Here is a 28000-nt window from a genome sequence, read left to right as displayed (position 1 = left end):
CTAGCCAGTGTTCTGGCAGTCAGCTGCTTCTGTCTGTCCTTTTTCTAGCCCAGGTCTGATCTCTTCTTTTGCTTTCTCTGCTTTCTTTGCAGAATTTGTTAAATTTCCTGGTTGTTCCTTGTTAGATTATTCCTAGTTGTTTCCTTGGTAGATTTCCTGATTGTTTTTTTGTGATTTTTAAAACAATTATTATTTTGTTCGTTTTTAGTATCTGGTTCTTACCACATCAGAAATTGCTACAAGAGAACTCTTGATACCTCTTTGGTATTTGGCCTTGTATCTGCATTATGTCACAAAAGGGTTAGGTTGCACATTGCTGCAGTCCTTTGTTGCTTCTGGAAACAGGTTCATTAGGGACTATCAAGACAGAGAGAGGAACCATGCATGTAAGCTCAATGTGTTTGTGTACCTGCAAGAATTCATCTGCAGTGGGAAGAGATTTGATTGGAGAGTCTGTGTGGAAGATGATTTAAAAAAACCCAAACATTAGCTGGCAGCATTTCGAGGGTAGATGCCTAATGTAACTGAATTTTAACCTTTCTTATGCTCTTCATGTTTTTTTCTGTGAACAGAATTAACATGTATGTTCAGAAATAGCCTTTTTCCCCCTGTTATTTAAATATGTGAATTCTAGTCTTCAGCTGTCTAGCTCTGACTGTGGGAGTTCCAGTCTGTATGCAATAAAAGCAGTGTTATAGTTTCAGAGAAGACAAGGTCAGTTCTTTAACAAGGATGAAAAATAGCTATTGACAAACTGAACTTTAGTGAAAAGCAAAGCACAGTCCTTTGCTCCTTTCAAACATTTCCTTTCTATGGTATTTTCCCATACAGAACAAAGTTGGTTTGTCAGTGAGATGAGGATAAAATAGACAAGTTTTTCAGTGTCTGGAGTAATGGACTGTCCATCTGTCTCCTAATTGCTCTTCCAGTTATATAGATGCATGTGTAGTGGAGAAAAGAAGGTGTTGAAACAAAAATGCAAAGAAGTGACGGAATGAAAAGATGTGAGATCTGCTGCTGTTTTATGCGAGAGGGGTGACCTCAGGCACCCCTGTTTGTTCCTGTTGGGAGGAGAGGGAGTGAATCACTGCTCTGTACAAGTGACTGATTCCTAGGGATATTAGGATAAAGGAGAGCGGTGAGGATTTGGCTGGAGAAAGGAAAGTTGTTTCCTCTCTCCGACAGGCGTGTTGCTCTGCCTGCATTCTGCTGGAAGGGATGCTGGGCTACTAATGGGCATGCATTCAGACAACCCTGGGTACTGTTTTTCTTCAGCAGGTGTCATCCACCTCTATGCAGATCTGGATCTATTATCTTCTGGACTGTAATCTCAGCCAGATCATAAGGGGAAGAACCTTTTGGAAAACTGCAAACATGATTAAGTTTCTTTTTGTTGTTTAAAGTTTGAGGTGGCCAACTTCAAAGTTTAAAAAGGAAAAAGAAATTTATCTAATTATCAGTCTTTTTCAAGCACTTTATTCTCTTATATTACCTTTGCATCTTGTAGAAATCATTTTTCAAAGAAAGGTGATAATGCTTTGTCTAAAGAATTAAAAACTTTGAGAAGGCCACATGCAATTGATGAAGGACCTAGATGGTCTAGATGAAGGACATCCTCTGAGGTGAACTGTTTACAGACAATAATTGTCTACAAAGGACAAATGTGTGTGGCATGAATGAATAGTACATAAGATGTAGGTCCTCTCTCTTGTTAGGGAGCAGTGAAGTTGCTGTTACATTCAGTCATGGCTGTCTCTGGACAGGTCACTTGGTAGTGTGGCTAAGGCTCCAGACCCCCATTCAAGAACCCAGTGCAAGACTAGGTTTGTGTTGCTGCTTCTCTGTTGGGTCTTGCATGGCCTTGTGTCTGTCTGGCTTTTAACTTGTTAGTTTGGAGCTGTAAGTGAGAGAGATAAGGTGAAAAGCTTTGTATGTGAGGGCCAATACAATTTTCCTTTCAGCTACCAAGGTGTTTTTTTATTATGGCAGCTGGCATTAGAAGAAGCCATGTCTGGAAATAGATCTAGAGTACTAGGTTGTATGAATAGGCTGTGGAGCAAATCTATCCCTTTGGACTGTTAACTTGAAACTTTGAATTACGTATCAGGTCCCAGCCTGTATAAAAGCATGTGGTAGGGTGACAATGTGGTCAAGGGGATAGAACAATTGCTTTTTGGGAAGGGACTGAAAAGATGGGGACTCCTCACTTCGGTTTTCCAAAAACAGAAAGTTGTTGGGTAGGTTAACATACAGAGCTAGTTATGCAGTCCCACAGTACAGAAACTAGTAAGTGTCAGACATGGTGGGAGTTTGCATTAAAATGAACAAATAAAGATACTTTAAACAAAGGAGAGCATGAGTTTTTGGTACATGCTGCTGCAGAATATTGTGGGGCAGACGGTACCAGCATGTTCAAAGCAAGAGTTTGACAGAACTAGTGGGAAATGGGTCCATTAGTACAAACTGGGAGGATGGGTCTGTGATGCACCTTCTAGCATGCATGTACATTCCAGGAGCATGAAGCGAGTGGGACGCAGAAGGGGTGGGGCTGGCTTGCTCTGCTTGAATAGTGTCTCTGTTTGAAACAACAATTAAGTACTTGGGTGAAGGAGATGGATGTTGTGCTAACCCAGTAAGGCACAGCTTATGTTTTGAGCCTTTTTTTTAACAATTGGCTGTTGATACACTGAATAAACATTGAATATTCGTGCTTTTCACATCCAACCTTTTTCTTTAAGTCTGCATGACTTGTAAGGTCATTTGGACAGAAACTTTTTAGGGGCTTTTGTTTGTTTGTTTGTTTTTTGAAAAATGTATACGTTTGAAACCCTGGTACCTGGGCAGAATTTCTTATTAAAATAATGAAGACCTGGATTTCTTTAGTCTGAGAAACTACAAAGGCTTCTTCTGCTTAAAATTGTAGTACCAAATATTTTCAACAAGGTGGCAAAAAAGTACTTTGTCATTTTATGTTACTTTTTTGGGCCCTTATGCTTGTACAGTAAAGCAGTTTTGTACTACCAAAGTACATGATTTTTTTCCTTTTTGACATGAACTTTACTCAGCTGGTTCGGTGAGACATTTTTTTCCTCACTAACTTCTCCATGTGCTCTCACTTGAATCATGAGTCAGGAGCAGACTCCACTTGGAGACATATTGCCAGTTCAGGCTGCATGATCCTAAGTAATATCTCTCTTCTCTAGCTTGATCTACTTGTTTGTGTTTCTGTGAAATGCCTTGAATGAATGAGGAGCAAATGGGGTATTTATAACAAATACTCCATTGTCTTTGCAATTCCTCTGAGGTTATTTGGTAATAGTAAGTGTTAGTGTTAGTAGTATAACTAGCTATTTGTGTACATTTTAGGATGTGTGTGTAAATATATCTATATTTATCTATCTATGCTATGTCTGTCACTGTAGAAATAATCTTTGTGAGTGAAACAGCCAGAAATGCCTTATTTCAGCCATTGTAAAATTACTTTGGTGTTCCAATTCTTTTGTCACCATCCCATATTCTTGTCATGTAGCATAAGTTCTGCAGTATTTGTATATTCACTTGGTGGTACTTGTGGATGTACTTAAATGTGTATGATAGGTATAGTTAATGCAAACTGGCTAAAATACAGTGCTACTTTTGAAGCAATATATTTTCCAAGAGATTCTCATGTATGAGAGCTGCAGAGAATCTCATATGCTATGCTCTTTGCTATTTCTGGGAAGTTCTTCATTGTATATTCATTTTATCCTTGTGTGAGACTTTTGACATAATCACTTTTTATAGTCACCAAGAAGTTGTGGTCAGCCCTGTTCTAAAAGCCAGGTTTACAGGGGAGATGGATAATATATTATTTGGTCTGTATGCACAGTAGGCATTCTTAAATACTTTTCTGGAAATGAAACCTACAGCAAATGTGGAGTACTGGTACTCCACATTTCAGGAAGTTAAAAAATGCTGTTTTACTGCATGGAGAGGAGAGAAACTTGAAACTATTTTGTTTCATCAGTATAATACCAACTGTTGTATTCTGGGCAGCTCTATCTCATCAGTATTTGCTGGAGGAATGCTAGTTATGGGAAAGTGTGGGTAACCTGATATGGGATTTTATTCTTTGATTTTTCCCAGGGATCTTAAAGTAACTGTGCAGAAATCATGGGACTTCTGCTGTGCACTTCAAGTGAGAGGGAGGAGAGGAAGTAGAGAAGTAACAGAAATAACAATGAGCAAACTTAACAGAAAGGTCTGAGAGGTGGCATTCTTCTGTTTGGTGTGCTGTTTTTTTCATTAGTCACATGATTTATTGACATGGCTTAGTTTTCCAAAGGTTTCCTTTTTTTAACTGGAGCTGAGCCTTTTCATGAAGACTTCTTTCAGTCATGTCTTATTTGAGCCTTTCTTCTGGATATCACCTATGGGCATTTCTCTGGCCTATAAAAGGTGGTGAAGTACCTATTCTGCTAATACACTGCTGGCCCCTTCCTCCATGTATTTAAAATAAGAGTTGTAAGCATTATCATCCAGTGGATTTAAATCTACCTTGGAGAGTAAAAGAATGCACAAAGAGAGTCCTAGGAAATTGCAGTATAAGTTGGTAAGTTAGCGGATAAGGAAAAGGAATCATTTTTGTATGACCACAGGTGGGAAGTGAAGAAAACATATTTTTGCTTTATGTGATTCTGCTGTTATTACCACAGGCCTAGGCTCTAGGGTATATCACCGTGTCCCGCAGCCATAGGGAGGAGGAGGAGGAGAAGATCCAGCAGGCAGGAATTGTGCAGCAAGATTGATTTATTTAATTATTTTACAAACTCTTTTATAGGCTTTTTTCTTCATAGTCTAATTGGACAAAGGATCAGCCACCCCTTGGGGTGATTGGCTAAAATCCTAAAACATCCATTGTCAAAATATTTTTCTACTGTACCATAAACAAGACTTTTCAAGGTTGCAGGTGGCTTGGTTGTTTACATACTCTGCTACCTCTTCTGTGAGAGAGAAAAGTCTCTCACGGACTTAGAAAATAGCAAGAAAATCCTTGCTAGCAGCATTTTTGTATCTACATGCTGTTATGCTAAGAGGCTATGTAAAATACAGTAGGAGTAGAGTCTGACGTAGGGCAAGTTAATAGGGCTTCGTATGTATGTTTATGGTTTTCTTTTAGCTGGAATGTGACATGGATTTTTACAAATTTTGGAGATGGAGAAATAATGTACAAACAGGTTTTGGCTTCCCCAGCAACACAGAGTAACACCAGAAGTAAATGATTTAATTTCAAAAGTCTAACCATTTTTGTTGAGATTTGTATTTTCTCATAGATATTATTTAGTCACTGCCTGGATGACTCTGTAGGGAACCAATTCTGTTCAGCTAAGTGCCTTTTTTTTGTTTTGTATTGTTTTTAATGGAGCATGTATATGTGTGAATATAATTTTCTTGAGGATTATTTGAAAAGGTTTAATTTAAAAATATTTCCTTGATTATTTAATAAGAGATCTAAACCCTCTGACTGCCTCTTTAAAGAATGAACTGTTATCACAATTGCAGTTTACATGTTGGAAACATGAGGTTGAAATAAGCTAATGTTGCTTAGGTCTGTTATTCATTGAATCATTAACTGTTATGATGCGATATGGTATTTGGGAATAATATTGGGAATACCTATTCCATAGGTGTAATGAACCAGTGCTAAGTCTCTGTCAAGAAGGAATTGCTGTATTGGTATTGCCAAAAACGAAGTTGTGGATCTTGACTGTTTTAACCTGTATTGGCTTAATTTCAGTCTGGAGAGTTTTTTGTAGTAAACTGCCTTTGACAGAGGTGCTGTGAATTTTGCATCTGGTGATGTTCAGCCTGTTGCTACCTAATGAAAATGCTCAGTGATGAGTAGTATTTGAAATTTATCATAGCTGAGGATGCATCTGTAAGTCTTTACACAGTCTGCAGAGTTACATTGATGCAAGTCTGGGATAGAGTTCCACTTCATTAGATTTCTGCATGCCACAGAGAGCACAGCATGGCAAAATATTTCCAGAGTAATTTTCATAATGCTAGCAATTGAGACCACATATAATTACAGACTTTTCTTCGGACAAAACCTGAGTCTGTAGTCTGTGGTTTTGAACTGATTTCTTCCAGTTTTTGTTCCTAACAATCATATGCACTTTAGATTCCAGTATTGAGCCTCATGAAAGTAGCATTGCTTGCTGTGTTTGCTTTGCCTTCCCCCCCCCCACCCCCCGCCCCCGCTTCTTTCTTTTTATATGTTTTTCTTTCTTTTTCCTTGGTGTCTTTCTTTGTGCTTCTCCACTAAAGCTGTACCCAGTGACAACAAAGAAACCTTTGTCTAGCCTTCTGTAGATTTCACAGTAGGTTATGCTGAGTTCTTGTATAAGATAAGTTGTGGGAACTGAAGTTCCTTAAATGAGCTGTTTAACTGAATTGCTTGGAGAGCCCATAGTGGAATGTACCTAAAATGAACAACAGGGAACAAAAAATGCACATTTTTTTTAATGTAGATGCCAAGGCTGCATTGCAAAATATTTCCTAAATGCCACAGAAAAAATGCATTTGATGTTTATGTTGTAAATTAAATGGACAGATTGACTAGTTGATCAACTAATGTCAAGACCTACTTACACTAAACTCCAGTATCTAAACTGTGAGTTCTTATGACAATTGTTTTTCTTTGGAATAGTGCAAACGCCAAGGTTTGAGACGTGTTTGTTAGGTAGAAAATAAGGAGAAGCAGGCCTAGCTACAGAATATACTTACAGTGAAGTTTATCCATTAATTTCTTCAATAGTGCAAGCTCTGCTAAACTAATTTTCAGAGAGAATCACAAACATGTCCCAAAAGTAGAACTCTGCAGGGAAGAAGGGAGGATAAATCTAAAATGAGAATTGTGGTTTTTGTTCATAAGTTTACGGAGAGAAACTGCAGCAACCAGTGGGGATTGCTGACTTTTTTTTTTTTAAGGAAGAGGCTGTGGAAATGAGGGATTCCCAGCTCTTTGGGAACAATGCCCAAACCCAGTATGGCACAGAACCTCCCTGTGTTGAATTAGAGAAGTTACCTGGATGTAATGACATATTTCCTTCCTCCTAGACCTTTAAAAGCATCTCCTGTAGTTTCAAAGCCAAAAAACCAAATCATGACGGAGATTTTTCAAAACGAATAACTTTGATCTGTTTGCCATCAACTATGTTCCTATATAATTCTGGAGTTCAGCTGTTCTTTTTCTTTATTGTTTATTTTTGATACGAATCATACTTCTGACAATATCTTCCAATTTAACCTGAAGTAGCATGATGCAAATGTCATACAGGGGAATTTGTGCCTTTGGTTTCTACAAGGAATGATCAAAGTTTGTAATTACCCTGGTTTCAGCTAGAGTAATTTCTTCTCAGTAGCCGTTACAGTGCTGTGTTTTGGATTTGGTATGAAATAGTGTTGATAACACACTGATGTTTTGTGTTTTGCCAAGTTGTGCTGATACTAAGTCAAGGAGTTTTTTTCCCCCCTTTTTCTCATGCTCTGCCAGCGAGGAGGTAAGCAAAACAAACTGGGAGGGAGCATAGTTGGGACAGGTGACCTGAACTGAACAAAGGAATATTCCACACCATAAAACATCATGCCCTGTATATATAAACTGGGATGAATTACTGAAAGGGTGGCTGATCTGCGTTCAGGAAGGTCGGTCTGGCATCAGTTAGGAGGTAGCTAACTGAGCAATTGCATTGTGCATCACTTACTGTTTCCTTTTTATTATCATTATTATTTTCCACTGAAAATAAAATACAATAATAATAATAATAATAATAAAATTGTTCTTATATCAACATACAACTTTCACTTCAATTCTTCTCCCCATTCCGTTCGGGGAGGAGGGGGGCAAGAAAGAGGAGAGCTGACTGAGTGGCTGTGTGGTACTTAATTTCCATCTGGGCTTAAACTACCCCTTCCTGGGTTTCGGCACCAAAAAGACAGTAGTGGGTTGACTCTGACAGGATTGCAGGCACCCACCAAAGCTTCTCTATCACTTTTCTCTGCAACTGGACAGGGAAGGGCTCATGAGATAAGGACAGAGCAAGACCACTCACCAAATAGCATTGTGAACAAACCAGACTCGAATTAGAGATATTAACTGAATTTATTACTAACAAATTGAAAGCAGGCTAATGAAAAATAAAGTTAGACCTTAAAAATACCCTTCCCCACCCCTACCTTCTTCTCAGCTCAAGTGGTGCAGGGAGATGGAGAATGGAGATTACCATTAATTGATGACAAGTTGTTTCTGCTGGTGCTCAGGGAGAGGAGTCCTTCCCCTGCCTCCAGCATGAGGCCTCTCCCATGGAAGACAGTGTTCCACAAACTCCTCTGATGTGAATCCATCCTATAGGCTACAGTTCTCCATAAACTGTTGCAGTGTGAGTCACTGTTCCGTGGGTCCTTTGAGAACAGCCTCCTCCAGTGTGCGTCCTCCATGGGGTCACAAGTCCTGCTAGGAAACCTGCTCCAGTGTGGGCTCCATGAGTCTGCAGGTCCCTGCCAGGAGCCTCTTCCAGCATGCGCTTCCCACAGGTTCACAGCCTCCTGTCAGGCATCCACCTGCTCCAGCATGGGTCTCCTCCATGGGCTGCAGGGGCACAGCTGCTTCTCAATGGTCTTCACCATGGACTGCAGAGGAATCTCAGCTCCTGTGCTTGGAGCACCTCTGCCTCCTCCTTCTCCACTGACCTTGGTGTCTGCAGAGTTCTTCCTCTCACATATTCTCACCCCACTCTTCTCTGGCTCCAATGATATCTGCACAATAACTTTTTTTCTTCTTAAAAATGTTATCACAGAGGCGTTACTTCCGCTTCTGATTGGCCCAGCCTTGGCCAGCAGTGGCTGTCTTGGAGCTGGCTGGTATCGGTTGTGCTGGACATGGAGGAGACTTTTAGCAGCTTCTCACAGAAGCCACTGCTGTAGCCACCCTGCCCACCAAAACCTGGCCATGCAAACCCAGTACATGATGAAGCAGTGTATACAATTCAGTTTTATTTCTCAACCGTTTCATCCGCTTTTTCAGACTTTTAAGGATGCGGACCAGTAGATTATTTCTCTCACTAATTTACTAATTTCTGCTGATTAATATACCTTACCATTGGAAAGATTTTCCTGAAAGTCCAGACAAAGGTTTATTCCTGCAGTCTCTGTAATTTATTGTTTATGGAAGTAAGTGAGTTATCTTGGCTTTACACTGTGGGTAAGACCAGCAATATTTCCTGAAGCTATTCTTAAGATCAAGCTGACTGTGAATCCCCACTGGGGATGGGGCATCTGAGCCCGCAGACTGCTCAGTGTGGTCAATTGTTGCCATTTGTGTTCCTCAGGGCTTCTGTGGAGTTTCGGATAAGCCCATGTGGAGGCTGTACTTGAAAAGTGTCATTGTTTTTATGACTGTTCTTGTGCCTGTTACGTAGCTGTGTTGTAGTTATTTTTGGAATCAGTAAACCTTTTGCTTAGAGCCATATTGAGTTGCTTAAAGCCACAAAGAATTCTTGGGATTCCTCTTTACTGTGTTACCTTGTGCATTGCACCATGCTGGGAAACTTTCTCTACTGACGTATGGGTGGAAGTCTGGTGCTGAAATGGTCCAGCTGTGGGACAGCTTTCTGCTTCTAAACTGCTGCTAAAGCTCAGCACAGGTGTTAGTGTTGAATGCAGGCTTGTTTGCAGTACTTTTAAGGACAGTATGGTGCAAATGTGAAATGAAAATGAAGAAACGTGAAGAGCATTTGGGGGTTTTCATGGTCTGGTGAAATGTATTTTTGTTTTTGAATAGGTAACTGATATTTCCAGAAAGTCTGCTAATGAACATGAATGTTGTTACACACCTAGAAAAGATAATGGCTGTCAAAGGCTTTTGGTAGCCTCCTCTGTTTTTCTACCTAAATGTTTCCTAAGTTATAAAAGCCATAAAATATCTATTGCAAATATGGTATTGACTTTTTGAATTCTGTCCCCAGTTAGAAATTTCATAATTGTGTTATATTTTAATATGATATTTCAGCTAATGTGGAAATAATGCTACTTTAGTGTATGTTTCTTATACAGGAAAGAAACAAAGGGAATTTTAAGTTAGCTTTAGTTAAATTGGCTACTGTGATAGAGCAGTTCTTAGGGTATTTTTAACCAGTTGAAACTGAACCAATGCTAGTTTTTATGTAGATAAAACTTAGGTCAGAAGACTGTTGGGTCATATCATAGACATTATTCTGTATTATCTCTTAAAAGATAAGTTACAGAGTGAATTGTGAAATTATGATAAAAAATGAATTGCAGTGGCCATGTCCTGATGTGCAAGAGGTTGTTCACATTTTGATGTCTCCCACACTTGAGAGTGGAAATCTTATGTTCTAGAACAAGAGTGAGGATGAGAGAGCGAGCAAGAGCACTTTCATGTTGCTACTATTATACTGCTAAATATAACATGACTGTTAAATGGTACTATATATAAAAGTATACTGTTAAATTTTGTTATATATACACTACTGTATGTAACTACTAAAAATAACTACTGTTATTGTTATTTTAAAATTATTTATATTTCCCTTATAATTATGACTCAAAAGCTGAGTGAAGGTCTGATGTTATTCTCCTTGCTTCCAGCCTCAAGCAACAGCTTCAAGGTCTCACACCTTCAAAAATAAGTCTTTTAAGAAATCCAGTATCTGTGGAATCTGCAAACAAGTAAATGATAGCCAAGGGATATCCTACAGAGGTGAGTAATACATGATGTGGTGTTTACTTTCTTGCTTCGTTAAGAAAATTCGTTTTATATTAATGTTTAAATTTCTAGAAATCCACGTTTCTGGTATTCCTCCTGGACTAAGTTACCTTCAGTTTATTTCCTTCCTTTGTACAATAATGTTCCCTGCTACTGTCAGGGAATAGGGTGCTGTAGTAGGTAATTGGACTTGTATAATAATGTACTTATACTACTGTGCTATTTAGACAGAGTAAGGCAGTGCCTGCAGAGGATCTGTAAGGAGCATATGCGTGATGTGTACACAGTGGATGACATATGCTTCTGGAATTCAGTCTACAAATGAGGAAGTGTGTGACCCTTGCTCCCTGAGGCATGAATGATTTATCTATGTTAATTTCCAAAAGAATCACAAGAGCAGTTGTCTATTTATTTACTTTAATTTTTCCATTTGCATTATGCTCTGTCTAATCATTAGTCCTTCAGTCTAATCACTCACAGAAAGAATAAAGATGTCCTGGATAACACAGACTAGACACTTTCTGCCTGTGGTATTCCTGCCTGCACCTTAATGCTGTTTTCCCTCACTCTTCTCCCTTGCTGTGTAGAATTGCACATCCTTCCCTCTTCTCCATGGGATACCTGTGAAAAATTAAATATTGGGAAAGCTCAATAGAGGTCCTTTCTGCAAGTTGCCCAGGGATAGGGCTTTTGATCCCCTGGTTCTGCCTGGTTAGTGTTTGACTCCTGTTGTTCCATGTTAATCAAACCGTTCCTTTACTTCCGAGAATGAGAATGCTATTGTCTGTTTATCTAAAAAGTAGTTGCTGTTTTCACTTAGAGGTGTTTGCACCAACTTCAGGTTCTAGTTGGATCTCCTTCTCCCATCTCCCCCCTTTCATGTTCTTCAGACAACTTAGGATCCCTCTGAGAGTTTGAAAGGGAGGTGTGAGAGGATATGGAAGGAATGTGGCCATTTCCTGAGCTATGGTGCAGACTGCAGATGAACAGCTATATATTCAGCATTATAGCTATCATCGTAGGAGTGGTAATTATGTATGCATTTCTTTAAAATATGTCTTCTCGCTGTCCTTCTGGAGGTTGGTTCCAAAGTTCTTAGGAGTTAGTTGTTTTCCATTTAGCAGGAATAGTATTTTTGGAAGGAAGACTGCTTAGTGAAGAAACTGCCTAAAGACCCTCTTGATCAGGTTCAGTGTAAACAGTACTGTACAGGGAGAGAACCAGAACTTTGATTCATAGAATCATTTAGGCTGGTAAAGACTTCTGAGATCATTGAGTCCAAGTGCTAACCTGTCACTTTCAAGTATACCACTAAACCATGTCCTAAAGGGCCACATCTATGCATCTTTTAAATGCCACTTTCCTCCAACACACTCCCCATTCAAATACATTAATGTCTATGATACATCTGTGTCTATTTCTAAGTCAGTCTGGGATAATCTTCTCTAGGTTTCTGGGTGCAATTTTCAGAAGGAGCCCCTCGACTTTATTACCTAGCCTCTTGTGTTGATGTGAGCATCTGGCAGACCCACCAGTCGTCTTTGCTACTGTTGCATTTTGACTGATTGTTGTTTGATACTTACCTGTGGGATGGGAGCAAACAGAAGTTACACAGTGAAGAGATGATTCCAAGTAATTTCAATTTAATAAGAACTCATTTGTATTTTAACTTACAGCATGGACTTCATAAAGCATAGTTTTGGAAAAGCAAGAACTAAAAGTAGTCTCTTTCCTTGCCAGCACTTCAGGTACTTGAAATGTATCCCTAGTACTCTGAAACTCTTATTAATATGAAGAAAAATAAGCTAGCTGTTTCAGAGCCAAATCCTGGTGCTGCTCTGCTGCTTCTGATAAATTCTCCCTTGGTGTTGCAAGTTGGCATTGCAAGGGAGGGGAGGAAGAAGAAAAGCTTATAGTTAAGAAATAGTTTCTTTGTTAATAAGAAAATCTTCCCTTTTAACAGTTTCTTCTCACAAATTGACAGCTCTTTGTCCAGACTATAGGTTCCTTTCAGACTGGATCTTACCAGTTAAGGGAAAGTTACATGTAAGCGAAATAAGGTAAGGGGAAAGCTCCAGATTGGTCAGTATGTAGTATTCGCTGTTTTCTAGCAATGAATCATCTACTTGTTGTAAGAAAAAAGAAAAAAAGCTGTAACTGGGTGTTGTGTAGGCTTTTTGTAGTATGTGGTAGTAATTTTGGGGGTGTGTTTGTGGGTATCAGCCCTGTCTTGCAAATGCGGTGCGTAAAAGCTTACTGTGACCAATGAACAATTTAATGAAAGGTACCGTTGAATGATGTCCCTTTATCCTTTCATACTTCAGTCCATCCCAGTAAAGTATACTCAGTTACAATTTTTCTACAAAAACAGTGGCAAAAAGGAAAGAGAGAGTTGAAGAAAGGGAAGCTCCTGGCTCTTTTTCTGCGTGGTAAGCATGTTTGTCTTTGATACAGATTCTCATTATGAGGTAAGGACAAACAGCTTTTGATTGATTTCTACACTACCTGCATATCTTGCAGTAAGCTGAGGACCGCATGACTCCCCATGTCTCTTCAGTACTACCTCAAACTTGAATGCTCTGGTTGATTTTCCCTGAAGTACAGTATAATTTAATTCATGGCTAAACAAATAATACATAATAATCTTGTGCATTTACATGGTTAGCTAAAGGCCACTAGGGTTACAGAAGCCTTTTGATTTTATTTTTTTAAGCTACCTAAATGTTGAATATCCAGTATTTTACCCTACTTGTAAACAAGCTGTCATAAGGATGTAATTTCTGTCTTTACACATGAATTTCTATTTTATTATTTTTATTTTATATTTTATATATATAAAACGGATGTTAAAAATTTCTTTTACTTTATTTTCCTTTGCTTTTAAAAGTTATTATTTATCTTTGTTGTGTTTTGATCAAATAATTTTTAGTGTAGAACAGAGAGCTCTGAATCTCTAGACTTTCTGGCAATTTAAAAAACTGGAGACCAGATTTGGGAGATTTGAGTAATTTTAAATAATAAAGTATTATTCTGTAGCTCTTAGAACATTGATGTGATGGGTTGTCTTGGGGTGAGTTTATGATGTGTATCCCCTATCGCTGCTCTATGCCCAGAAATCAATCCTGTGCCTTCTGTGCCTTTAAACTGAGCCTGAGAGGGGGGAGAGAAAAAAACTGAGCAAACTTTTCAAAACAGTTGTTCAAGGACACAGATACACACTCCTCTGCGTTCTCCTGCTGCGGTGAGAAGAGCAGAGGAAGCACCCGGCTTGCTTTTCAGCCAGCTTTTGGCTCCTTTTCTCCGGAGGGAGACGGAGAGTTGAACTTTGTTTTCCTGGGACTTCAGTTTTTCCCTTCTTCTCTTCTGGACTGTTTCAACATCAGAACACACCAGGAGAATTTTCGACCAAGGCCTCGGAGGTGGGCCCACACTGACCCAGCTCCAAGGAGGAGGAGAGGGACCACACCTACAGAAGGACTCTGAAATCTTCCCAGGTTTCTCTCCACAGCGAGAAGTTTTATTATTCAGCATTATGTTATTTTCCTGTGTGTTTGTTAAATAAATAGTTTATCTCTTTCACTTTCCTCCGAGGAAAAATTTTTTTCCCCTGAACCTGGTGGGGGAGGGGTGGTTGTAACCTGCCTTCTATCAGAGGATATTTTCCTCCAAATTTGTCCAAACCGGTACATGGGTGAAATATGTGTGAAAAGTTGAAACACTTTACAGACGTCTTTTGATGAAACTCCCCTCATCTTCAGTTGACAGTTAAGTTACCTAGTTTAGGTTTAGCTGCTAGTGAGGCTTTACATGCACTACAAGCATTCCATAAACTAATTTTTGAGTGTAAAGCAATTAATGGTTCTTTGAATGAACTGAGTGTCTTTTTGTTAATCTAATGTAGCTATGAATGTGTTGGTTTTGGAAATATATGTTGGAGTGATCCAAACAGGAGTTCTTGTAGAATTTTAGTTCCTGGCTTTTTTTTTTTCTGAAAATCTTTTTCCTTGATGCTTTGACTATGTTTGAGTTTTGCTTTCTTCCTTTGAAACTTTACTTTAAATCATGTATAAATGTTAGCCAGAGGTGCCAAATTATATTGGCATGTGCTGTTAACTGTATTGTGAGCAGAGAAATTCTTATCATGGTGTTATGTGCAAGCTAAGTGTAATAAAGAGTACAATTAATCTTCTTGACTTATTTGTAAGTTATTAATAACTTTCATCTTGTAAATTGTGTTAACATATGTTTCATTCAACTGTACAGTAAATAAGTCCTGGACTGTTTCATTGAGCAGGTTAATGATAGAAACTATGTTCTCATCAAATTGCAGTATCTGTGTTAATTCAAGTGCTTTCACATGCTTACAGACCATAGATAAAGATTTGAAGACAATTTGAGCTATTTTTCTTTAAGATATTTTCCTTTGAAATTCACTTGCTTGTTTGTGACTGTGCTTGTGGTTGGCGAGTGTTCCACTTAATATCTCACTTTCGGGTTAGTTGGCGTTACTCAATTGAAAAAGTCCTCTGTATTTAATCAAATTCATTGCTTACAACAAGTCAAAATACATTTTTATATTAAGACTCATATGGAGATGACAAATTGTTTGGGCATACTATGTGTGTAAATATATGGATATTTAATTTTATATGATTATATTGCAGGTGGTTTTATATACTCTGTTTTTCAGTAAGTGCTAAGACCAGTAATAACTTTTGAGCATTTTAATAATGTGCAAAGCATGTCTCTTGCTACAAGTCCTGGCAGACAAACTAGGAAGGCAGAATATGTATCCTGCTTGGGCTAGTGGCATTATAGTTGGCTCTAAATGGCAAAGTGTGTAGTGAGGTAGGAGTGTTTGTGTCAGTCTGATTTCCATGGGGTGATCCTTGTGAAATAAGATCCTGTAAGGTGCTTACATAGGTGTATTATGAGATGTATCTATCTATCTCGTATTTTTATATATATATACTCTAATTTCAACGTAACTAAACCATCTTCTAGTTAATTATGGCTCATCTGTCACTTGGAGAAGGACGTGATCAACGCCTTCCAGGAGCCTGCTGGATTGCCTGTGTCCTGCTGTGTCATCATTCCAACAGATACTGCGTTGTATGAAGTCCCTCATGAGGGCCAGGGCTTGTGACCCTTGAGGCCATTCTGTTTTACTGCAGAAGGCATCAGCTCAGCCTTCCTTGTCAAGTGGCCTGTAGTAGGCCTGCACTATAATGTCATCTGTTCCTGCCCTCCCACCCTTTCATCCTGACCTGTAAACTTTCAATCAGCTCCTCATCCATCACGAGGTAAAGCTCTATGCACTCCAGCTGGCCATTCAAAGAGGGCAACAATGTTCTGCCCGGTTACAAACCAAACCTGCGACAAAATGGTGAAGAATGCGGGCAATTGATGAGAACTGTGAGATAATGATTAATTAGGAGGAATACTGGGCAAAGCAAGTATTAAGTCATAAGTTAAGTAGCATGATAGTGAGAAACTTATATTGTAATTGTATTGAACTATCTAGGGGTGGAATATGGTAGAAGTTGAATGTAATTTTGATAATAATTCTTAAATGTGTCTTCACAGAGGTGAGGGGTGGAGAATGTCATAGGTTAGCAAGCATAGTCCCGGAAGGGATGTCCTTGCTAAGGGGTGCTTACAGTTTCCTCTGGGAACTGATAGAACCTATCAGCTGGCCAGTTTGAATATGGACAATTCTCTAAGCCACTTAAAGTTGTGACCACCTCTGTGATCCACATTTAAGAATAGGCAAACTCCCCCTCCAAGCTCTCTCTCGTTTCCGGTGCTGGGACAGGTGGCTGCAGGCCCCGAGTGGGGGCCGGGCCACGACCATCCTGGAGTCGATGGACCTGTTCCAGCCGTGGAACTCCCCCCACTGCCTTGCCGTGGGCAGCCGGAGGGGCTCGGCTCTCCCCCCTCTCCACTGCGATAAGAAAAATTCAACATTCCAGCTGCAAAGCTGCAAGGCCGAGGTGAGATTAACCCTTTTATTGCTCTGAAGAGCTGAAAACCTGAGGGAAGAGAGAGAGGAGATGCTTAAAGCTGAAAGTCTGTTGTGAAGCTATGATATATCCAAGTACCCCGTTGTAATTTCATGAAGATATGGGGGGTGGAGTGTTCAACTCGTAAGCAAAAGCACCTGCGCCAAGATAGGCAGATGCTGAAGCAGCTGTAATTTCATGAGAAGTTTGGACAGGGAGAGATGGACCAGATGAGGACTTTTGCTCCAAATGGGAAAGGAGAAAACCTCAGTCCCTAGAGATGCTCCCAGAGATAGTCCTAACGATGAAGATGATGAAGACCCTTTGCTCCCAGGGAAGGAGAAGGGCCTCTGTTTTTGTTTCTGAACGGCTCAACCTTAAAATTGTACCCCAAAAAACTTCAAGAGCGGACCCTTGAAAGCAGTTGCGGGAAAAGCTGCAAGTCGGGGGAAAGGACTCACATGCAGGCAGAGAGACTCCTCTTCCTAAATGGACTGAACAATATTTGGAAGTGGGCGGCTGTCTCGTTGTGATGCTGTTTTCATAGCATGAGCAAGAAGAGACTTCTCTTTCTAAATGGACTGAAGAAGGTTATTATGGAAGTGGTAAACAGACTGAACATCTTATGGGTTGTCTTTTTACATTGTCAGTGGGAGAAGGGAGGAAGGTGGGGGGAGGAGGAGAGCTCTGAAGGTGGTATAATTTTTTTTTTTTTTCCCCTGTTTTAGGTCTGTTAATAAACTTCTTTATAGTCTTTCAAGTTTGGTGCCTGCTTTGCATTTCTCCTAATTCTTATCTCACAGCAGATAAACAGTAATGAGTATTTTGGACCAAACCACTACATCTCCTCATCGTCCCTGCCTGTCCTTCCTAAAGAGCCTGTACCCTTCCATTCCAAAACTCCAGTCATAGGAGTTGCCACAGCCCGTGGCGTAAATCAAATCTCTCCTGATGGGAGAGAGTTTTTAAAGTCCTTGCCAGGAGTTAGTTCGAGAGACAAATGGAGGCTTTCAGCCTTCACTGCTGCTAGATAGTTGTTTATTAAGTCTTATCGGAGAAACAGAGTCACTAGCATGACCCAGACACAGCACAGAGCAGAGAATGCAGGAGAAAGCCTAATTATCAAGATTTACACAGCCTTTTAAAGATAATTTAACCAATGGTTACTAAAAACGTATATTATTTTCACTTTCCTACCAATTATTCAGTTATTACTGAACTATATAACACAGTTATTACTGTGTTATTCAGTAACACAGCCAGGAACTGAGGAATTTTTTGTCCAATTATCCCAAATTACTTTTACTGCAGAATATGGAGTAGTAGAAGAAAAAGAAGGTTTGGAGAACAACAACAATCCTCCATTTTGATGTTTTTTGCTCTTATCTATTTACTACAAAGAGAAGCCCAAAACCTCTAAATTTTTCACCCTGTGACAATCTTACATAGTAGTCTATCACCTAATTCACAACATTGTATTTTCTAGTTCTTGTCTGATAGTTGGCAATTTTTTCCATGGATGAAGGTCAAAACAGTGTTGTTCAGGGGGATAGAAACCCTTCAAAACAGGCAGAGAAATATTCTCTGCACTCTGGGTTCCTACAGGAGTAATCCCAGTATGTTTCCATGATGTCAGTAAGGTCATAAGCATGAACATGTGTTATGCATGTTAGCCATAATATACTGAGTATACTGTTATCATGGTGTTCAGTATCTTAGATTGAGTCAAAGAATAATGACTGCACATGGGGCTAATGAAATGTGATAGGCATCAAATTTCCTGTTGTCTCTTACTTCTAGTTTTACATCAGGAAAATAATTCTCCTAGTACAGATCACAGTTCCCTCTTGGCAACCTCCTTCTACACATAGTATTAGAAAAAAACACCCCAAAAATGATGTGATGAGATATTTTAATATTTGGTGATGTTTTCCATGTGAAGTATCACATCTTTTGCCTATGGCAGTATGTCTTCCATGTGGAAGAGAACTCATAAACTGGAAACAGCAGGCATGAGATGAATAGGAAAGGAGGGAAGGGAGGACTTACACAGTTTCGTTACAGAGATTTTTAAATCAGTTTGGCTGTTCCGGTTAATTTTTTTTTTTTTTTTTTTTTGCTTTACTTTTTTCACTTGGATGTCCCATAGATTTGTGTGTGATCTCTTTCAATTTTTTTTTTTTTTAGGACTTGAAACCAGAAAGATTTATAATTGGCAAAGCTATCTCTTAGAGTGGTTAGAGTGGTCACCCCATGCTAGTGTAGTAAATAATGATGAAGTTTCAAGAAGAAAGGTCAAGCCTTCACTAGAACTTTAGAAATTTGAAGTTTAAGTCTTCAATCTCAATGGGACTGGTAGTCTTGGTTAAGATCTTTAGCTTGGTTATTTGAATATACTTTCAAAGCCCCTCTTCATATGTGTCCAGTCAGAGACTTGAAGCTGGATCATCCACATCTCAAACAAATGTACCACAGTAGTTAGCCAGTGAAGGAGTTTATTTGTAATTTTAGTCCTACAGCTGATGAATAGGCAGCAGGAGTAGCAGTATTTGGCTTGGGGGCAACCATTTTAAAGCTGTGATGGGAGCATATGGAGACTTGAGTGTACACCCTTATTACATACATACATACATACATACATACACACACTCTGTGCATATACTGACTCATCTGTTTACCTTAGATGGTTCTTTCAGCACACCTCATTTCAGCACTCTTCCCTTTAAGTCAGAAGAAAAAAGAAACAGTGGGATCCTGCTAGTTGAGATAGTTATGTCAAGCCCTGTGTTTCCTGTGTTTCCTCTCAGTACTAAAGTGGAGAGAGCTATTGCTTCTAGCAGAGTGAGAGAATATGAGACATTTCAGTAGAAGCTTGACAAACTGGAGAGCAAATTCAAAACATTAAAAAAGAAAAGAGAAGAGCTTCTCGCTTCTTATTCCATATTCCACCTGATAGCTACCCTAGAAAACTTCCAGACTATACCAATCCAATGCCAAAATATACGGACAAAACTCCTTTTAACTGGCACACATTCGGTGTGAACCCCATTTATGTCTCTATACACAATTACACAAATAGGCTATGTAGTTGTTGTGGAAGGGTGGGTGCTGAGTTCAGCTTATGTATGAACTTTCTGGTGAAGGGCCAAAGTGGGCAGTGCGTTTTCCCAAATGCTCTGGTCATGAACCTCATGGAGTCTCTTTGTATGGAGATTTCTAAGTGAATCAAAAACTGTATTTTGTGTGTTTTGCCTTTTTCTATTTGGGTCTGTGTATTTTTGCTAAGTAGCAGTGGGTGTGCTTAGACTGTGACATAATAGTAACTAAAGTTATACACTTGTTTGTTCTATGTATCACCTTTAATCTGCTGAGAAGAACCTTGACGTTTCAAACAATAGGGTTCATGGGTTGAATTAATAGCACTGGTCAGTCTGTATGTTAGTTGTTCTGACTGACAGGTTTGTACTTCCAACACTGTGGAGATTTGATAGCTGACAAGGTAAGTCAAGCTCTTGAGTAAAAAAAAAATCAAACAAACTCAAAGCATATTCTCATGGATTAACTGTGAGCCAATCTCACATTGTAAGCATTATGGTTGATGTAGGATGTATGCCCTGGTAAACTGCGTGTGGTTCATTTAACTAAGCAAGGTGTTGCAGGTGTTGTAATTTATACTCTGAAAACCTATAGCTCTTTCCAGTTGAGATTTTTAACTAGAGTCTAGAATCTGGAGTCCAGTGACCTACCAAAAAAAGTTGACAGTTATGAAACTGCCTCTTCAGTTCAAAATGTCTTTCCAACAGCAGGATTTAGAGGCCAATTTTTAGTTGTACCACTTTCAGTTGTACCACTTTTAGTTGTAGGTTTTTTGTAGTAATGAATTGGCTCTTTTCTTTTAAAAGGTTTGTTGTAAATCTCTATTGATACAACTTAGCTTGTTTTAAAGCCTTGAGGAGATTTTTTTTGTAGAGTACTTAGAGAAAATTCTCAGCAGTTCATTTCATTCATATCCACCCAAGTATCTGTTTTCATGAAAAAGCATAAAATGAGAGATTGGGTTAAAATGCAAAAGGGAAGATGTGGTTAGCAATGTACATCTCCATGGACATTATACCTTGGAATAAACACTCTCAGTAGCTGAGTACTGTCATATAAGACCTGAATATACAGGACAATAATGCAAAATTAATTAATTTTCCATATCTGTTTGAAAGGTAGTTTGCTTATTAATACTGTAGAGTGAATATGTACTTCTGAATGATTTTTTTTTGTGTGTGTGTATGTGTGTGTACGCCATTAGGATTGGATTTCTTAGAATGTGCTTAAACTATCTGGAGAATTAAAGTCAGTTGTGTGAACTTTTCTCCTTTTGCAGGCTAATAACTCTGAAGTGGTTAAAAATCATGTAAGCAGAAGTGTAAGTAATTCTATTTTATTTATTCATTTTTCTTTTACTTGGCCTGATTTATTTTCCTGCTTGTGGCTGCTTATTTGTATTACATCTTCACAAAGCACTTGTTGCTAGCCATTTTCAAAGTACGGACTTTGGTTTCTGTACTGTGTGAAATTAGCTTCTGATTAGGACCATTAGTGTTTTTTTCCACCACTGAATTTTTTCAGGAACAATGAAATGAACTCTGCATTCCTTATTTTTAAATCAAGCAGGGGAGAAATAAAGGGAAATATTATAATCTTCATAGACTGAATTGTATTCAGGGGTGTTCAGAAAGTCAAGAGATATCTTTTTTCAGCAAGTAAAATATTAATTCTTGTATTGTGTTCAATGTGAAATTGATCTTCTAGCTTTTATTTGTTCCAGTTATTATGCCATGTTATTTAAAAAACAAATTAAGTGCCCTTTCCCAACCCTTTATTACTATGGCTGTAGTACTCCTCGTAAAAGTAGTATTAATTACATTTACTGAAGTGCAATAGAACCCAGCTGTCTAATTGATGTAGAAAATTCTGCAAATAGGAAGTGTAGCCCATTTCAATACTGACAGCACTTACAAGTATACTTTTAGCACAATTTCTGTAAAAGAAATAAGACAAAAATGTCAACTTTGGAGCTACCTTTTAACATAGATGTCAAATCTTGTAGATTTTTAAATAAATCATGAGAGATGCCTATAGTTAACTATCTGCTAGTAGGCAACTGTCATAGAGGTGTTTGATTCGCCACTGTGAAAATGAGGCTAAAATTTTAAAAGGGACAGAAGAAAGGACTTGCAAGATGCACATGATCTTCACCAATTTATTGTTCAATTTCATACCAGCTCTCTATTGCAATAAATGAGCATCTGTTTCACAGTGTTAGCCCTGTGTGCATTGCATTTATTTTGCTATGCTGTCCATGGTTCAGTGCTGCAGGCTTCTGCTGGTGCCACTCTGTGCAGGGCATGAAGAGTTCTGATCTCTGACTACCTATGTAGACAGGAGATGTTCAAAGAGGTTACATTTGTATTAGCAGTGTAGTTCGTTTACTTTAACTGACAATAAATGTTTTTCTACAACCAAGTGTATCTCTGTGTTGGATTCATGCTATTATTGACACTGTTTCAGTAAAATTAGAATTATTTCTAATTCTAAAATATATTTGATATTGAGACCAGCTAAAATGCCTAGTGACATGATTGTTTCTCCTTTCAGTTCACTGTTCTCTTCCTTAACTAGACAAATTAACTAAAATTAAAAAATCAGAAAAGAGCAAACTTCTCAGTTATTTGCACGTGAATAATTGGTTCTGACAGCTGCTTATAGTGAAACAAACGTGAAGCAAAATAATGAGATCATTCTCTGATCTAGTTTCTAGTTGGAAGTTTTTAGCATCTTTGTATTACATCTGAATACTTCGGAGGGTTTCCTGTTTCTACTGGTTGTTACACAAGCCAAGATCATGTTTCTTGGCTTTTTTTTTCTGTACATGTGATACTTTGTGCACAGCATTTTGAAAGCAGCTTTAATAGCAAGCAATGTTTTTTCAGCTGTGCCTTTTGTTTTATTGCATTTTGCATTGATTATTATTTGACCATTAGCGAGCTTCCTGAAATTGTTGGTAGTTACTTTCTATGGACCAGTATATTCCAGGAGCAAAGGTTGACGTGGATTAAAGTGCAGAAGAAAGGTCCAATCTGAAACACAGATTTCTATTTGGAAAAAAGAGGAGGTGTAAAGCTACAAGGCTAGGTGATTCACAGACTGCTGTCTCCAGACAGTGGGGCTGGATGCAGCCATGAGATGAGGCTTGGATGAGGGTTTTGCAAGTCTGGTTCTGTGACTGCAGCACACATCCCATCTGTGTGGTGCTAATGGGAGGTGCATCCCTTGTCTTTCTGTTCTTTTCCTTCTAAGTTTATGCCATGCTTGTTCTCCTTTTTTTTATTAACTAAATTGGAAGAGGCTGCTTTAACAGTTTTGTGTCTCTGGGATTTCTTCTCCTTTCTCTCTCTCCTTTGCATATTATTTCATGGCATCTGGTCCAGGAAAGTAAAGCTCTCTTACTTTTTCCTGGCAATGTGTCTGCTAATGGAATATTTCTAGTGTCAGCCCTTACTGCTTTATAGGAAAGCTGTGTGAACATCAGCCAAGACAGTTTGACTTGGTTGTGACACTACCTCGAATACAAAATTTTGTTAGCTTCATTCTAGTGTTCAGGGTAGCTTTGAGGCATGGATAGCACATTCTTACTTGGGAAATCAGAAGTGCATTTTCTTACATTTAGAGGGCTTCCTCATGCCCTTATGGACCGCAATGTTATTTTATTCTTAATATTAATGTATTTGAAAGAAATAAATTGAACTTCTTGTTTCAGCCAAAGGCTAGCAGAAATGATTCTGTCACTTTCTATTCAAGAATTGTGTGCATATAATTTTCTGTTAGTTAAGAGGTGCTCTAAATTTGCGGTGAAAGTTCACTTCAGTTTTGATCTCTTGCATCTTAACTAGGTCTGAGAGAAACTCAGGAGATCCACTCTGAAGGCTTTCCCTCTGCCGCCACCTTTTTTCTTTTCTACTCTGCATATTAACTATCTCTTTACAGGAAATAGAGTGCATACATACAGAAGCTTTGTATTAGGTGCTACTGGGTTGTGCCATACAGTACTTCTGCAGAGCCTCACAATGTGGTACATGTGAATTAATGCAGAAATCTTTACACTCTGCTATGTCTGTTGTGCTTCATTACAATGCCTGTGGATAGTACTCATTCAGGAAGCTGTTTCAAAGCTCTAGCATAATTATGAAACTCTGCTACAACAGAAGCTGGAGCACATATATTATTTTAGTCAGTTGAGGCAATCTCCTTACCTAGCACTTAATATAGTAATACTTACATATGGTTATGTTGGGGTTCCCCCTCCCGGTGTGGGGTCTGGGGGGAAGGGACCCTGGGGTAGAGGCATGGCCTACAGCGTTTCCCTACTCCCTGGTCAATCCTGTTCCCCATTGGTTATTTTGTGTTCCCCTGCACGAGGAGGGCCCTGGTTGTCCTGTGATTGCTCAGTTCTTCGGCAGTCCCCCAGCCATGTGGCTGGAGAATAAAGATCTCTGAAACATCTATGAAGAATCAGTCCCTATTTCTTTCCACGGGCCCCACTGTCTAATGCATGTTGCAGGACACCCTACTGCAACAGATGGTGATGAATGCGGGCTGCATACTGATCCCTGGAGACAGCGACTATGATTTGTGAGTAAACTCTCTGGATTTCTCTTCTTGCTTTTGTTTTGCTGTTCCATAAACTATGGAGGAACCGTGGAAAGACTCATGGCTGTCCAATCCGCATGGGGACATTTATCTTAAACTTGGAAAAGATTCTTGAACAGCAATATGTAAATTTTAGCTTAATTCAGGCTCAAAAAGAACTGAGACACTTCCTGGCATGGTTGTTTAAAACCTTTTTCTACGTTCCTTGGGACTTGATTCTTACCAAAGACTTTTGGAAGAATGTTTGGACATAGTTAATTTCTGAGTCAAAATATATGCCGATGGAAGAATATTTCTGTGAATATTATCTAATTACGGAGACTGTTGAACAATATCAGCTGTGTCCTTGTGAAGGGAAACATGCTTCAGACACCGTGCGGCCTCGGCCACGTGTGCCGAGTGCTCTGTGGGCGGCGGCAAGGCAGTTCCCGCGTGCGGGCGGGCCAGTGCGAGCTGTGGTGTTGGCAGTGGACCCAGGCGCAGCGGGAGCAGCGCGATGGAGTGGACCTGGTGGTGCCCACCTGGCCCTGCACAGCGTGTGGTGGAGTGAGCCCCGAGAACGCCCGGCCAAGAGGGGTGGCACACGGGCGATGGCCAGCGGAAATGGTGGTGGAGCAGAGCTGCGCATAGGCAAAACACACGCCGGAATGGAGTCATTTACAGGGCGCGGGGTGGCCGCCGCACGGAGGCCCAGCCAAGACGTGGGCGCGATGCCAGGCAGCAGCAGCCCAGCTGTGACCAGAGATGGCGGCAGCGGCGGCGCATGGGGAGCTGAGCAGCGCGGCCTGGCCCGGCCCGTGCGGCCCTGAATGTGACCCCAAGAAGTCGAGACTCTGCGGTGAGAGCGCGCAGACATGGGCAGCCCTGGCAGCTCTGGCAGCTCCAACGCGGGAGCAAGCAAAAGCGAAAGTGAAAGCAGGAGCACAGCGAGACAAAAAACAGCAGCGACATGGAAAAAAGAAAAAATTATCGTAGCTAAGGTTTTAGGAACAGTAAAATGGCATAATATCAAACAAAATTATGGTTTTATAACGAGATGTGACAACAAAGAAGACATATTCATTCATCGTACTGCCATTATGAAGAATAACCCCAAAAAATATACCCCAACTTAGGAGACGGAGAAGTAGTAGAGTTTAAGATTATACAAGGAAGGAAAGGCCCACAAGCAGCAAATGTTACCGGGCCTGGTGGTGTTTCTGTGAAAGGCAGTATACATGCTGCAAATCGTAGTCATGTCAGACAATATCCCCATTATAAGCAACCCATATAGTCTCCCTTTCCCAATCCTACCTTTCCCTTTTATCCAATATCCTATTATCCCCAGTGTATTTCTAATCCATTTTTTCACCCATGGTTTCCCTCACAAAACCATGCCTTTACCAATTGTTCTTCCAAAAATCCCTTTCCAATGCCGAGTGCGGGATGACAAGGGGGGGGGTGAAAGAATTAACTATTGTTGTTTAAAGTTTCAACAGGTATAAATGGAAGAAACCCTCTCCTGCCTCAGTTTCCCCACAAAGCATGCTCAGAGAGTCCTGTCTCCCTTCTTCCAGCCCTAAGATGTTCTAGAGAAAAAATCTGCTTGGACATTTAGAGACTCAGGAGTGTGGCTTGTTTTCTTTTGAAATTGTTCTTGTTATCTTATGTTTATCCAGTTGTTTTCAATGTTAAGCTTTAAATCTCTTTTAGTTAAAACAAAAGGGTGAAGTGTTGGGGTTCCCCCCCTGGCGTGGGGTCCGGGGGGAGGGGACCCTGGAGTAGAGGCATGGCCTAAGGGGTTTCCCTACTCCCTGGTCAATCCTGTTCCCCATTGGTTATTTTGTGTTCCCCTGCCCGGGAAGGACCCTGGTTGTCCTGTGATTGCTCAGTTCTTCGGCAGTCCCCCGGCCATGTGGCTGGAGAATAAAGATCTCTGAAACATCTATGAAGAATCAGTCCCTATTTCTTTCCACGGGCCCCACTGTCTAATGCATGTTGCAGGAGACCCCACTGCAACATGGATATATTAATTTTCCCCACAGATTTGTATTGGAACACAGTAATTTGAGTGTTGACAAAACTCTGATTCACGCAGGCAGGTGTGCAAAAGACAGTAGTGCTAATTAGGGCTAGGTTTTAACCTCACAAAGCTTTGTGTGAACTCCTAGTCTTGAGATATTGTAGAACTAAGGCTTCAGAAATACAATTTTCTAAATGTGAGCATGTATACCTGTAAAATTTTACACTAAGTAAGACACAATTATACCTCATGACTTTACATGCACTCACTTTTCTTCTAAAGAGTCCTTAGTAGCAAAAATGTGCTATGTGCCTTCTCTCTGTTATGAATTTCAGTTTTTTAAGAAAAGACCAAACAATGGATAGACAACCCAACTGTACAAGGAACTTTCAGGCCATGAGCAGGGCCGTTTTCTTGAATCTAAATGAGTTGGAAGATAATCTTCTTGCCTGGTTAGTTTCTTCTTGCCCTGGCAGATTGGTAGATAGAACTCTATATCCAAGGGTCCAACAAACTTGTTAAAACTGAGGCAGATTACAAAGCCCTACAGTGAACTTGTTTGGGGAGCCTGGCAGTTTTGGCTGAAATGTTGTAGGAAATAATCACAGGAGCAGCTTTGCCAGCAGCTAAGAGTCAGGATAGATTTTGGCAGAGAGAAAGCAAGCTGGGATTTATAAGTTCTGCAGACACTTGCAAGGGGCACATCCGTATGGACTCCTGCTGTTACACTACACAAGGGAACAGATCAGGATTTTTATGGACCACAGTATACAAAACAAAACTAAATTTGCTCTCAAACAAATAGCTGCTTGCAGTGGAAATAAATCTCTTCTGTGGAGTCAACTAAAAAATATTTAAAATTAATTTTTAATATTTACTACAGGAATTGATACACAATGGCATAGAAACATTTGTATTCACAAGGCATAAATATTTTCTGCACTTGGAATCATTCTAAAGCCAGAGGCCAAAAGATTATGCAAATTCTGGTTCTCATCCAAAACATCCAACATGTTTCACTGTGTCAGAAGGAGTTATTATGGTGAGCAGTCAAACAATCAGTGTAGTTCATTGCCCTGTCTTTTTCTGCAGTATGCTGGAGAATATAGAACTGTTACACTGTGCCTTAGAATAGGTTGGAGAATTTCTTCTGATTCCTGTCCATGGCTTGGAGAATGAAAATACATCACAGATCTGGTTCAAATGCATTCAAGTGTCCTGCTGATGAGTCTCTCTATTAATGTTTTTATTTATGCTGTTTGAATGGTGAAAAATCACATGGAAAAAAGTTTCATAAGATGGTTAAAATCTGTGTAAAACCCATGTAATTTTATGCATATTAGCTAATCAAATTCTCTGTTGCTTATAGCCACAAATAAAATACTTCTATCTGAAGTAGATCCATATCATTCTTCCAAAATATGTCCTGATACCTTTAAGTCACAGATTCATCACTGATTTACGTTTCAGATAGTTGTAGTTTCTACTCATTGATCCTTATGCCTGTTAATGCTTTCATTCAAGAAG

General features: G+C 39.6%; 1 protein-coding gene across 14 annotated transcripts in view; it reads left to right on the top strand.

Annotated features, from left to right (window-relative positions):
* The window catches only part of TNS3 (tensin 3), a 219277-nt gene that overhangs the window by 63446 nt on the left and 127831 nt on the right, over positions 1-28000 (top strand). For 10 of the 14 annotated variants that reach the window (XM_039548564.1, XM_039548558.1, XM_039548563.1 and 7 more), the window contains 2 exons: positions 10651-10762; positions 21146-21187. In XM_039548564.1, coding sequence (XP_039404498.1) covers positions 10736-10762; positions 21146-21187 — 69 coding nt within the window. In that variant the 5' untranslated portion in view covers positions 10651-10735. Of the gene's footprint in view, positions 1-10650; positions 10763-12752; positions 13198-21145; positions 21188-28000 lie in introns of all 14 variants that reach the window. The other 4 variants (XM_039548571.1, XM_039548570.1, XM_039548569.1 and 1 more) reach the window with 4 other exon arrangements.

This window comes from Corvus cornix, chromosome 2, assembly GCF_000738735.6.
Source record: "Corvus cornix cornix isolate S_Up_H32 chromosome 2, ASM73873v5, whole genome shotgun sequence".
NCBI classification, from domain to species: domain Eukaryota; kingdom Metazoa; phylum Chordata; class Aves; order Passeriformes; family Corvidae; genus Corvus; species Corvus cornix.
Note: the sequence above shows the minus strand (reverse complement) of the source record. Positions and strands in the feature narration are given on the sequence as shown.